At 41.0% G+C, this 12,264-nt stretch overlaps 1 protein-coding gene across 2 annotated transcripts; it reads right to left on the reverse strand.

Moving 5' to 3' along the window:
- Positions 1-6,613: 6,613 nt before the first annotated feature.
- On the reverse strand, positions 6,614-8,283 carry nkx2.4a (NK2 homeobox 4a). Of its 2 annotated transcripts, none has more exons than XM_020608695.1 (2): positions 7,811-8,283; positions 6,614-7,346 (listed from the first exon to the last, which is right to left on the reverse strand). In XM_020608695.1, the coding sequence occupies exons 1-2, from the start codon at positions 8,178-8,180 to the stop codon at positions 6,685-6,687; spliced, it is 1,032 nt and encodes a 343-aa protein (XP_020464351.1). In that variant the 5' UTR covers positions 8,181-8,283; the 3' UTR covers positions 6,614-6,684. The 2 variants fall into 2 exon arrangements, with proteins under 2 accessions (XP_020464351.1, XP_020464350.1); XM_020608694.1 differs by having other exon boundaries at positions 6,614-7,373.
- Positions 8,284-12,264: the final 3,981 nt, after the last annotated feature.

Genomic DNA, 12,264 nt, shown 5'->3' on the forward strand with positions numbered 1-12,264 from the left:
TGACCCTTGGTCACAGGTTTATCATGTCAGAAAACAAAAATTTGTTTCATTTGTTCATTTGAATAATTTTCATTGACTTGAAGAGAAACTATCCACTTTTGAGGAAGTCAGAAAAACCAAAAGATGAAAGTTGTCTTTTATATTCTGTGTTATTCTCTACTATTTTTGGGGTACCTGACCCACAGGGTGGGAACAATTGCTTTAGATTAAAGTAAACAACCTACCGTACCCTTATCAAAACTAACTTAACCTAACCTGAAATAGTCCTCAATGAACCAAACTTCACAAAGCCATCACCTTCTGTAGCATATGACATAAAGGAGGAATTTCATGTGTTAATGACAATGAAACTACATCAATGTCACATATAGCTGAAGTAATTTGTTTCAGGGTTTGAAGGGAATTTGTGCCCCCACGTCATTTTCCCTCCCTCCGTCCACCCCGGGATCCCGAGACCAAAGCAGCTCAACAGGAAGAGAGGTGAGTGTAAAGGGACACGGGATTTGGGGTGTAATCCTGTTTGTCCTCAGGGTCACATGCTCTACAAAGTTAAGATTTTCTGCTACAGTCTGGAAGTTTATTGGTGGGACAAATAGCAGTCTAATTGTAATTCCCTCTGGAGAGCAGTCAGTGTCTCTTGTTGAATGTTGGAGAGGAGACAGGTTGCTGCAAGATGATAATTGAAAAGAAAGTGGGTGGTCCTCTTTGGCCCCCTTGGCCCTGTGGGACAGATATATTGAGACTCCTGCATGTTTTGGAGGACACAGATTACTGAATGTTATATTTGAAGAAACGATTATGTCCTTCTGGGCTTAATTTGACAGATGTAGCTATTGAGTGGTGGGTGTTTCTGTTGTCTTTTACCATTCATGTGTGTGTGTGTGTGAGTGTGTGTGTGCATGACTGTTTGCTGTTGGATCATTACCCCCATTGACTGGTTGTGAGAGCATATTTTCCCTTGTTTTGTCTTGCAAACACATTTAAAACATTTTCCAAAGAGTTAATGTTCCTGTATGAGTTCTGAATCCTTTGTGTGTTTATGTGTCATGTGTTTGCAGCATGGACAACAGTTTATCTCAAATTAAAATGCACGACTTTATAGCCACATAGTCACATTTGTTTGTGTCTATGAAGATAAATGAAACACCAAAAAGAGCTAAAAGAAAGTAAGACAGAGCTACTATGCCCTAGCCAATACACACTGATCTTATCCATTGCCTACCTTCACTGAACTGCTCTCCAGCTCTGGCCCTATTAACCAGTAATCCGCAGACTGGCTGCTGGCCATAACCGTGGCAACGGTGAGCTGGGAGAAAACTGCTTTCTGGTTCAAAAGTAAAGAGGAGTGTTGTGAAGGACACAGATGAACTCTTTTATCCAGTGAATGTTTCTTTTTTAATATTTCTGAATATAAAACCTCCATTCCTTTCCCATTTTCACTTCACCTCTTTGCATATTTGAACATGTTGTTTAAACGTCTTTTATGCCCGTTTGATTTGCTTTTTTGTTGTTTTGGGCAGATTAAAACCTATTCCAAGGATGGAGCAGAATTATTTCATGTATAGCCCAGCCAATACAACAGAGGCAGGAGTATTTTGAATGGCTCCCACATCTCTGGAGGAGAACCTTGTCCATCGTGTCATGAAAAATATTGATGTTTAGAGGCTGTAACCATTTAAGTCTCTGTACCATTTTACTTCCCCATTTCATGATAGTAGACATCTAACGACAGCTCTACAGGCTTTATGGAATAGCTTACATTTTACACAAATGTTGTTATGGTGACAAAAATATGTTAGATATTTAGTATAAAAGCACATTCTTCAGGTATTTCTGAAATTACAGAAATAAAGATACATAAAATTCCTGTGGTAATGGACCATTCACTATAAATTAGTGTGACTTCAAATAGCTAGTGGTATATAGTTTGTTAAGTTTCTACATGAGATGCTTCCTTTTTGAGGGCTCATTGCAGTTCATTGCAAAAATGACATCTAAATTTTAATAACATAATGCAACACACTTAAAGCTCACTGATGCATTTTCAGCATATTTTGCCAATAGTACATGTAAGGTGGAAGGACAGAATTAGATGAAGAATTTCAAATGAGAAATGTTCAAATGTATGAACGTGTTTTATTTCGGACTTGAAATGCAGTGATGTTGTGTTGAAGCAGGTATACATAAATATGGACTGTGTATTATGTGTTTAATGCTATAATTTGCCAGGTTCTCACACATGTTTCACAGTGTTATTACACAGTGAAGCAGGTCTCTCTCCAGCCTCTTCTGCCTTCGAGTCTAAACACAGTGGCACCTCAGAAGAGGCTACATGACTGTAATAGGTTTTAGAATCGGTTAAACTAATTTCCTTAAAGAAGAGTTTGTGGGACTTAATGAGGCATAAATAATGGAGATCCCACAATCGCCAGCGCCATGCTGGTAGCACCGTGGCAGGACAGAGCATCCATTGATTCTTGCTTCAAACCTCTTGAGACCTAATCAGCTTCTTTGGTTGTACGTTTCAGGCCTGACAAACCTATTGTTGGCCTGTGTCACTGGAGGTCAGTAGTTATTAGTGGCAACTGAAAACAGTTTCTCTAACTACTTATGAGTGAATTGAATAACATGCATAGGGAGACTTGAAGGGGGGATTACTGGCAGTGCAGCGAGTTTGGTTGGCGCAGGAGAGAATGTGACATGGTTTTCTAATAAGGGATACTGCCCCCCCACACACACACACACACATACACACACGACACCACTGCACACATACACATACACTTATAACCTGGTCCTTCATTCTTCATCCTCTGTTCTCTTTCTAGTACAGACAGTTGTGAATAGCCTTCAAAAGGTTGCTTTGGCCCTGCAATGCCTCATATTGCTAAAATGTATTCATAGTAAGCAATGGAATTAGCCAGTGCAAGTCCTGGAATAGCATATAATTGTGTGTGTGTGTCTGTCTATGCCTGCATTTGAGTTCATGTTATTGTCAATCCAAAGCCAACAGTAAAAATGTGGTTTCATGTATTTAATTTCATGGGAATTTATTAGAGTAAGAGTTGCTTTCAGAGTGCTATGACCTTCTTGAAATATTTTTACACTGTCTAGGAAGATGATTACTTCCAGGCTATGTTTTCCATTTGAAGATAACTGGAATTAGGGAACTTTTTGCTTCCTGGGGCAAAGATTTGCAGACTTGCAGTAAGGTACTCATGTGGAAACTAAACAAATCCAGTGAACACATATGGTCCCAGAAAAGAGAGAGGTTGTCTCTCCTAGGCAGAACACGAGGGCAATACACTAATTAAAACCTTGCTGTGTGTCTCTCAGAACCTGTAGATTCAATGCATTCGTTTGCACAGCGAGATGAAAAGCGGACTTCACCTCTCCTAATCATTTCGCATGGGGCAAGATTTGGGGACTGTTTCTCTGGAAGAAAGGAGTGAAGATGTCGTGGGAGGAGACTCTGAATATTACCACTGACTTACTATGATGTCATATGCACGCATTCCATGCTATCATACAAAGTAACAAATAAAATTCATTTTTTTCCTTGAAGGAGTTTTACACTAGTTTGTCTTTATCTGTTCTTTAAAAAATCTTACTCATCCACTAGGCCAAACTATACTTTTAATCCTCTGCTTTAACAGTTCACGTTTTTGTTAGGACCAACAACGTGAAGCAATATATCCTCCTGCTGTTCCAGCAAAACCGATGAGGGCTATGTTTGGCCTACATTTTGGTGTAAACTATGCAACCAATAATGTTAAGCCCTTGCCAATTAGTGTTCTCTAGGTTGCTAGGTCACCATGGTCAATTGAGGAACATCAATAGGACTTGAAAAGGTTTCTCTGTGATCAGACCTTCTGACATATTAAGTAGAATAAGGGGGAGGAAGGGAGTTGGGGGGGGGAGGGTGTCTGCTTTGTGTGCTTTTGGTAATAGAGGCAATTTCATATAATGTATGACTTATTTGGTTGCTTTGTTTGTGTTTGTGAGTGTGAATTGCATGTGCATGCACCCGACCACACTTGTATCCACAGTACATGTGCATGTGCTCATATATATGGTTGTGGATCTTATTAACAACTACATATGTGGAAGTAACACCACACAGCAGCGGCTGCAGCCCCAAAACTTTCCGGACAGAAATGATGATGCCAGCACCAATTATAGTGGCCAGCCTGTCTCATATATTCTTACAAAGAGAGGTACCCCCAATAAACTGAGAGAAGCAACAGGCACAATAGCCAGTGATTACCAAGCATAGCCTGTTAGTGCACCATAACTATGGCTATTGAAAAGAGAAAAGAATGGCTTCACCTCCACTTTCATTTCATGTGGTCCACCATCAAAAGCTTTGTTGACAGCTCATTCATGCCCTCAATTTAGGGACAAAATCTATCAGAAACATCTTGCAGCATCAAAGTGTATATTGTGGAATGCATTTCTCTTTTAATGCTCTTATCAAACTCCCTCCTGATGGAGTTGCCACCCTCACTTCCAAATGTCAGGTGCATATTGGCTCTGATGCTTCCTTCAAGTGTAGGGATGATAGCACATATACATACAGCTGCCAGGTATGTGAAGGGGTTGGAAATGGAGGCTCTCCAAGGTCTCCATTGAGACACACTGATAGCCATCATCATCATCACCATCATCATCATCATCATCATCATCATCATCACAGGGTGTCATCAGCAAGGGGATTGAGAAGTAATTTCCAAACGCGTTTAAATGACCACAGGAAATGAAATGTTAGATCCTATTATCAGCCCCTGCTGCTGTAAAAAAAGGTTTTGGAGGACAGAAGCAAAGGTGAACTGACACTGGTGCTAAGTGATGACCTTAAACACTGGAGTTTGTTTGCACAAATCATTCATCTTCTAAAGAGACTGATGAGAATGAGGTTTTTCTGTGTGCATACAGTATGTGAGTGAGTGAGTGTGTGTGTGTGTGTGTGTGTGTGAATAAAAAAAGTGTGGCAATATGCTGCTGGTTGTTCTAAACATTTGCAGACCTTTCAATGCATCAGAAAAAAGCTTGGATATTAGTGCTATTTAAAACCAAAGTAAAAGGTAATACATAAAAACGTGCACTGCTTTGGAGGTATTCACTGAATATCGTTAGACTGGTTATAAATATGTTTGTGAATGATCAGAGCAGAAATTATAAAAAGAAATCCGTTTATAAAAAATGAAAAACGACACCCTAAAACATTCAAACAAACATTTGGCGTATGAACATTTCATTTAGGAAGTAGTGGTAGGCTTTACTCTTTGCTTTACGATGCACTAACAATCCCCTAAAACGTATATGACTTCCACAGTGCGTCATTTAGGCCTAAATTCACTTTTAGAATGAAAGTAAAATTCGAATGCATATTTGTATGTGATTGTAAAGTCATATTAGAAAACTTAATTTTACTAAACGACTGATACCCGTGCTAATAATGATGATGATGATAATAATAATAATAGTTAAAGCATGCCGTCCGTTCCTTTACTTAATATAGTTGCTCTTATTACAACAATTTCTTGACATTGTGTGTTTTATGGAAGCTTGCATTCACAATAAAATTCATTAAGTACACTGCGGCAAAATGAAGAGGTCTGGGCCTAAAGAATGGTTATGTAGCAATTTGTAAAAACAACAAAAAAAAAACAAAAAAATAAAATTAAGATAAAATAAAAGAAAAGAATGAAGTATTTGGTATATTAAAGCATGAATGAATGTCATTATTAAACCTGCTGGAAACGTTTTAGTGTTTTTAAAGAGAGCGGTTTCCCAGACTTGGAGTCTTGCAGACTTTCACTGAAAGGCAGCCCTCCAAAATGTCACCTGAACAATACTGGCTCCCTCATAGACCTTGCTTTCCAGCTCAATTTGGTATCAATCAGAGCATAATGAAAATGCACTCCAAAACAGGTCCCTTTTAAAAAAATTACTTCTTCAGGAATAGCTCTCACACGTCAAGTTATTTATTGTTAACGTTCACTTGGTTTTGAAACATATACAGCAGCCATCACGCATTTGTTCCTTTATAACTTACAAAAGAATAACGAAAACATAAAAGTGGACGCAATAACGACTATTATACAGTTAAACGCATTCTTGTGTTAGCCAAATATACAAGTCCCTACTTTATTCAATAAGCCTAAATGAATACATTAGTTTACAATATTAATATGATAAAATACCAGGTTATGACCGCAAATCAGGAGTGGTGGTTTAGTGTACTTCAGACCTGATCCCACCTCTCCCCAAAGTCCGAACTCAAGTGAAGCAGCATTCCTTTTTGTTTCATCAACATAGACTACGTTTCAAACATAGTGAGGAAGGTCCAAAACATGGATTACAAAAGGTCCAGAAACGACATAATTGCTTTCAAGGGCAGCCATTTCTGTAAGGTTCAAAAACACACCTCCCTCTCAGAGATGTCAAGAAAATGTGCCCTGGTCGGCTGGTGCGCCTTGCCCCCTCCAACACCAAAGGGTTCATAGATATATCTATATCTATCTATCTATTTATATAGATATAGATATAGATATATATATATATATATGTAGGCTTTGCTCTCGCACGCGCTCATCCGCAGATTCACGGGCTCATCCGCAGGTTCACATAGAAAAGGTGACAGGTGGATGGAAGAGTGTCAGTACTGTATTGTATTAGGTCCTACCACGTTCTGCCGTAAAGGAGGTTTGAGCTGACCATGTTACTGGTGTAATCTACAGCAGATGTGTCTATCTGGGCCATGTTGAGCTGGCTGTGTAGTGAGGGGGGGCTGGGCGACATGTCCTCCAGCTCCAGAGCGTTCACCTGCTGCTGGCTTTGATGCTGAGTGAGGCCGCTGGTCGAGGATGCTAGCACGACTCCGGCTCCGTTCTGTTGTTGGCTTTGTTGTTGGTTCTGTTGTACCTGTTGCTGATTCGGCGTCGGCGTGTTGGAGCCGTTCTGGCACGGTTTACCGTCCTTCACCAGAACTGGTACGGCTACGCGCCTCGGGGACTGCGCCTGCTGTTGGCACAGGTTACCGTCCTGTTGCTGCTGCTGTAGCTGCTGTGCAGCCTTGTCTTTAGCCTGGCGCTTCATCTTGTACCGGTGGTTCTGAAACCAGATCTTCACCTGGGTCGGTGTCAGGTGGATCATGCTGGCCAGGTGCTCCCTCTCAGGCGCCGACAGGTATTTCTGCTGCTTAAACCTCCTCTCCAGCTCGTAGACCTGAGCCTGCGAGAACAGGACGCGCCGTTTTCTCCTGGGCGCAGCGTGGAGAGCTGGCATGGATTTGGTGGCGTCGGCCATTCCTGTGAGAGTCCCCATGCCGGTCATGTTCATACCTGTGGAAGGTCCCATGAATCTAGAAACTTAAAAATATACATACATATACGTGTGTTCAGTGAACAGAAGAGGAGAACACTATTTCGCCTGAAGTAGTTTTATAACAGTGTTTACTGACTGTTATATGCAATAATTATTGCAGTAGCAATGAATCTGCTTTAATAAAACATTGTTGATATCTTGATTTCAATATTTTCTCAGTCGAGCCAGACTTGAAAGAATGATCTCCTTTTCATTTTCACCGTCATAAACAGCAAGTTTATATTAAATATTTCTTAAAACAGTGTACAATGTTAATTGCATAAACTCTGTTGTTAGCCCCCAAAACTAATGTAATACTTTAAAGCGATATATATTTAATCTTGTGTGTTTTCCTTGTCATTCCTGAAATGTCGATTCAACTGAGGTATTTACAACGAAAATAATTTCTGGAAAGTGTGTATAAATAGGGTAAAGAACTTACTGGTGGAGTATCTTGGATCAGGGTTGGCGCTGTACCACCCTGTTGCTGCTGCACTATTCCGCATGCTTTCTTGGTACGACGGGAGGTCTCCCATGTTGCCAATGCTTCCGTTGCAATATCCCCCCATTGCGCTGTGGGAGAACTGGGAGACCGTGTGCGGCATGTGGTAAGTGGTGGCCACGGTGGCGTTATGGCCCATGGAGTGTTGTTGCATGCCGGTCTGAGACACCTGAGGCTGTCGGTAGGCTCCCAGTGGAGAGGTTAGGTTCCCTGCGCCGTCCATGCCACTAAACTTCTTGTAGGTCTCCTCGATTGGACTCAAAATATCTGTCACTGAAAAAGGCGTTGTGTGCTTTGGGCTCAAAGACATGATTCAGAAAGCAGGTAGATTTTTGTGTTAGAGCAGATCAACCGTGTTGTTGTATCGGCTCTCTCCTTGGTGGATGTCTACGTAAGAGAGTGCTTGTAGTGCGCCTGAGATCCTATTGATCGCCTTGGAGAAGGAGGCGAGCCCAGGGCGCTCTTAGCCCGGGTTTATTGGAGCCAGGAGCCAGGTTTACGACAAACACGGGGGGCGGAGCAAAACTCCTAAACCAGCAAACAATAGTCATTGACATTTCCGTGAAACAATTCATGTAAATACACTTTTCTTTATATTGGGTCATATACATGAATAAACCGACGCCATATATTTATGATTGTGTCCTTTCGGACAACTCTGTACAGGTGAGAATTGCCCCTTATGTTCTGCACATCAGCTGATCTGACCACATATGACTATTTTGCGTCAGGAGGAAATTCCCCTCTTTCCAGAAACTTTGAGAGCACTTTGAACAGACATAAGGGCCACCGAGTATCATCAAAGAGGCACAATGAAGTTGTATGACCAGCTCATTTATGCTTCTTAAGCATCATTTTGCCCCACCAAAGAGGAACAAGCCCAAATAAACTCAAATGACAAAATACTGAGAGGCTACGGCAAAGTAGATCCAACCTGTGAGTATAGGCTATCACAACCAAGCATTCATGATCAGCAGAGGAAGTCGTGTAAACACACACAACCTTTTATTGTCTCCAAAACTGAAAGTACAGCCGTACCCCCCGAATAATGTAGGGACTAAAGAGCAATGTTTAAAATATAAATTTCTCATTAGACGTAATGCAGTTTTGTCACAAACTCTCAAGTCCGGTGAGCATGCATTGATGACACTTTGCAGTCTTGACCTGACATTGTAATCTCTGAGCAAGCTGATGGGCGCCAGGGGAAGAATCGGTGGGGGGGTCTGCAAATTGCAAGGATGAATACCAGGTAATAGCCTATATCTTTCCATCTGAGCCAGTACCCTTTATGGATCCATGACGCATTATTGAGCCTATAGGTCATAACTGTCAAATGATAGACAGAAGTAGCTATCATGTTGTTCATAAACGCCTTGTTGATGATCCTGTTGTTTGTTCTGATTTATGTTTTCATCTCTATCGACACAACAACAAGAGCAGGTGTGCTGCTCGGAGACGTGAAATGCGTTATCATCTTCCTTCACTGGAGGAAGGAAACACTCGTCTGCATGAAGCCACTAATGTAATTTAGCATGGCATGGCAGCAAGTAGGTACCTACCCTAATTGAACAAATGAAGATGTGACATGGTCAGCCATCAATTATGGCGACATATGAAGAACCCCAATCTACGGTTAAGTTGATAGCCCGATTGTAATAAATCATTGTTCACAAGCCGCATTTCTTCGTCTTTCTCTCCCCTTCAGGTGCTTGGACTCCGCAGCGGATTTAACGTGAAGTGGTTGGATTTTATTGTTGTTGTGGAAAACAAAACAGTGCGTGCTATTCCAAAGTCAGCTGGAATTGGCAGTAAGACACCGAAGAAGGAAAAACATGAATCCTAAAACTAAAATGCTGTTTATCATGAGGCTGTTTAAACCAAATGCCCTCAGCGGAAAAAAAAGAACTAGTTCTATGAAAGTACAAAAGTAAAAAACAAAACAAACAAATACTTCATATGTTCCTACCTGATGTTGCTTTTATTCGTGCCCAGACTTCTGTACACCCTTCCCAGTCTTTTGGCAACGACAGCACGGTGTCTTTTCAGGGCGAAAAGAAAGGTAGGCCTCGGCCCAGACCTCTAACATTATGTAAATGAGGCAAACCTCTCAACCTTGTGGATTACTGAGTCAGAGAGCAGGACCCTGGTCCACAGACCCTCCACATTAGGATCCCATAAAAATCTGGAGCTGGTTGGCTGCATGCAACGCTTATGAGAGCTTATAATCACATTAATGTCTAAGTTAACGTTTGCGTCCAGCTAGTCTGATGTTACCAAGTCAGCGGGAGCGGGATAAACGGACACTCCAAGGAGCTGTGATGAAGGCCCCTGCAAAGGTTAGTTAATAAATCTGAGACATATTATAGAGAAAACAAATGGAAACATTGCTGCTGGGTTCACAGGATAAAACAAGCGTGTGCTGTGTAGGGTGATAAACATCATATGTTCATTTCAATCAGCCCGCTTTGACTCTTGCCGTTCCAGGAATGACACGTCGGCGTAGAAAAGTGTATTTTATTCCTAATTTTACTTGCATGTGCTAGTCAGCTTTGCATCTGTTTCGATTTTATCTGCAAAATAAATACACACGTTTAAAATTCGACTCTATGACTTTGTACAGATTAGTTAATGCAGTTCTCCAAATGTTTCCATAGTTCAACTTGAAGAACATTTCACACGCTTTATAAAATGACTTAATACAAATTCAAATCTGTTATAAAACTGACAACTAAGCGTCCCGTTAATCTGTAAGGTGTGGAGTAGTGATGAAGCCATAAACATTTTCAGGATGAAATGCAACATGGGCGTTAAAGGAAGAATGTGCGTAACCAACTAAACGCTGCCGATTAGTGACATTTTAAACATTCTTTGTAAAAGCAATAAGCTTTCATCGGACCATTTATGGTATGTTAACCAGAACAGAATAACATTCCATTTAGAGAGTTTATACCATAGAAGCAGTTGTGTTTTCCGATATCATCACCCCCACAGCTCAGCACAGCAGATGGACCAAAGCGCGTGGTTGCTGAAGTGCTTTTCTCCATCTCGCCGTTGCTAGTTCAATACCCCGACAGACTTGGAGAGATGGCTGAAGGGCCAGGGTCACACAATGTCCGAGCTCAGGGTATAAAAACACGGCCATCTATTTAGTCTTGCAGTCCTCAAATCGCGAACTTAACTTTCAACTCCTTTCCTTTATATTCCGAACAAAAATGCAACTACTACGAAAAAATGATAAAATGTTTATAATTTTCTCTTCACAACTTGGGTGTTTTATTTGGCAAGGGGATGGGGGGTGGGGTGCTTGTGCGACGTTAAAGATTAAATGATGAATGCCAATGTGTTGCAGTCAATAAACTTTATATTCCCCCGGGCAGTCCCTCTGGTGACTCTAGCCACGTAAAATTTTGCGTGCGTAAATTACGCACGAGCTGAACCTAGTTGTTTCCTTGGCTTGGGCTTCATATTGCACTTGTCAGATTTCAGGATATTTGTTACCAAAACGCCTGAGGGAAGAGGTAGACAGGCTTATGAAGTACACATTTAGGTGATTACGCATTATACAGGATTGTGTTAAAGACGAAACATTTGATGAAGAAGAAACTTTATTTTGAAAAGAAGCGAAATCCAGACGAACTTTCCAAGTTCGATACTTTGCCAATTGTCTGACTCAATGTCATGACAAAATAAAATATTTTTCATCTACTTGTTTTATGCAGGTGACTAATCAGCTGTTTATTAGCGATTGGAATTCAAGATGATGAGAAAAACGCCGGTGGCTTTATTAAGTAATTCTTTCCAAAGTAATGAAATATTTAGCTGGCGTTATTACGGATGAAATATAACATGCCCAGTTTGTATTTCGTGGAGCAGAAACGAAACTTCAAGGCTCGCAACACCGCAAATTAATTTTCTTCACTGCAAACATAGAATTAAAGCCACATCTGTCTTCTGGATGGCCCAGGGGCTGAATTGGTGTGGAAATGTGTGGTGGAAATTCCACACCTGCAGTCAGTGTAGTACCATTTAGATCAAATACTTTCTCTCCTTCTAAATCCCCGAGCAGTGTGAGAGTAAAAAAGAGAGCAGGTGCATATCTTTCAGCTGCACTACTTGAAACGGTGCGGTTCCTCAGCTAAGTAGGTTAAAGGTCCTCCCAAGTGGAGAAAGTATGTGACAGGCCTCTTGAAGACCGTATTCTTCTGCAGGAGTTTGCATTCATTCACAATTAATGTCGCTTGATGGACGAAATGATGCTAATAGGGCCCCAAAAACAGAATATGGGCTTTTAAGGGATGCTGACCACAATCTGACAGCTGGGGAAAATGGAGAGCAGAAGAATTCAACATGCTATAATAGGATTACAGTGTAGAAGTTATTCTTAAAGTTTCATA

Source organism: Monopterus albus, unplaced genomic scaffold (genome assembly GCF_001952655.1).
Source record: "Monopterus albus unplaced genomic scaffold, M_albus_1.0 scaffold94.1, whole genome shotgun sequence".
Lineage (NCBI taxonomy): Eukaryota > Metazoa > Chordata > Actinopteri > Synbranchiformes > Synbranchidae > Monopterus > Monopterus albus.

Bases quoted from the DNA above. Each gene is read 5' to 3' on its own strand.
- nkx2.4a (XM_020608694.1), bottom strand. From the start codon at position 8,180: ATGTCTTTGAGCCCAAAGCACACAACGCCTTTTTCAGTGACAGATATT. The intron at 7,374-7,810 runs GTAAGTTCTTTA...TATATTTTTAAG, and splicing joins TGATCCAAGATACTCCACCA to TTTCTAGATTCATGGGACCT.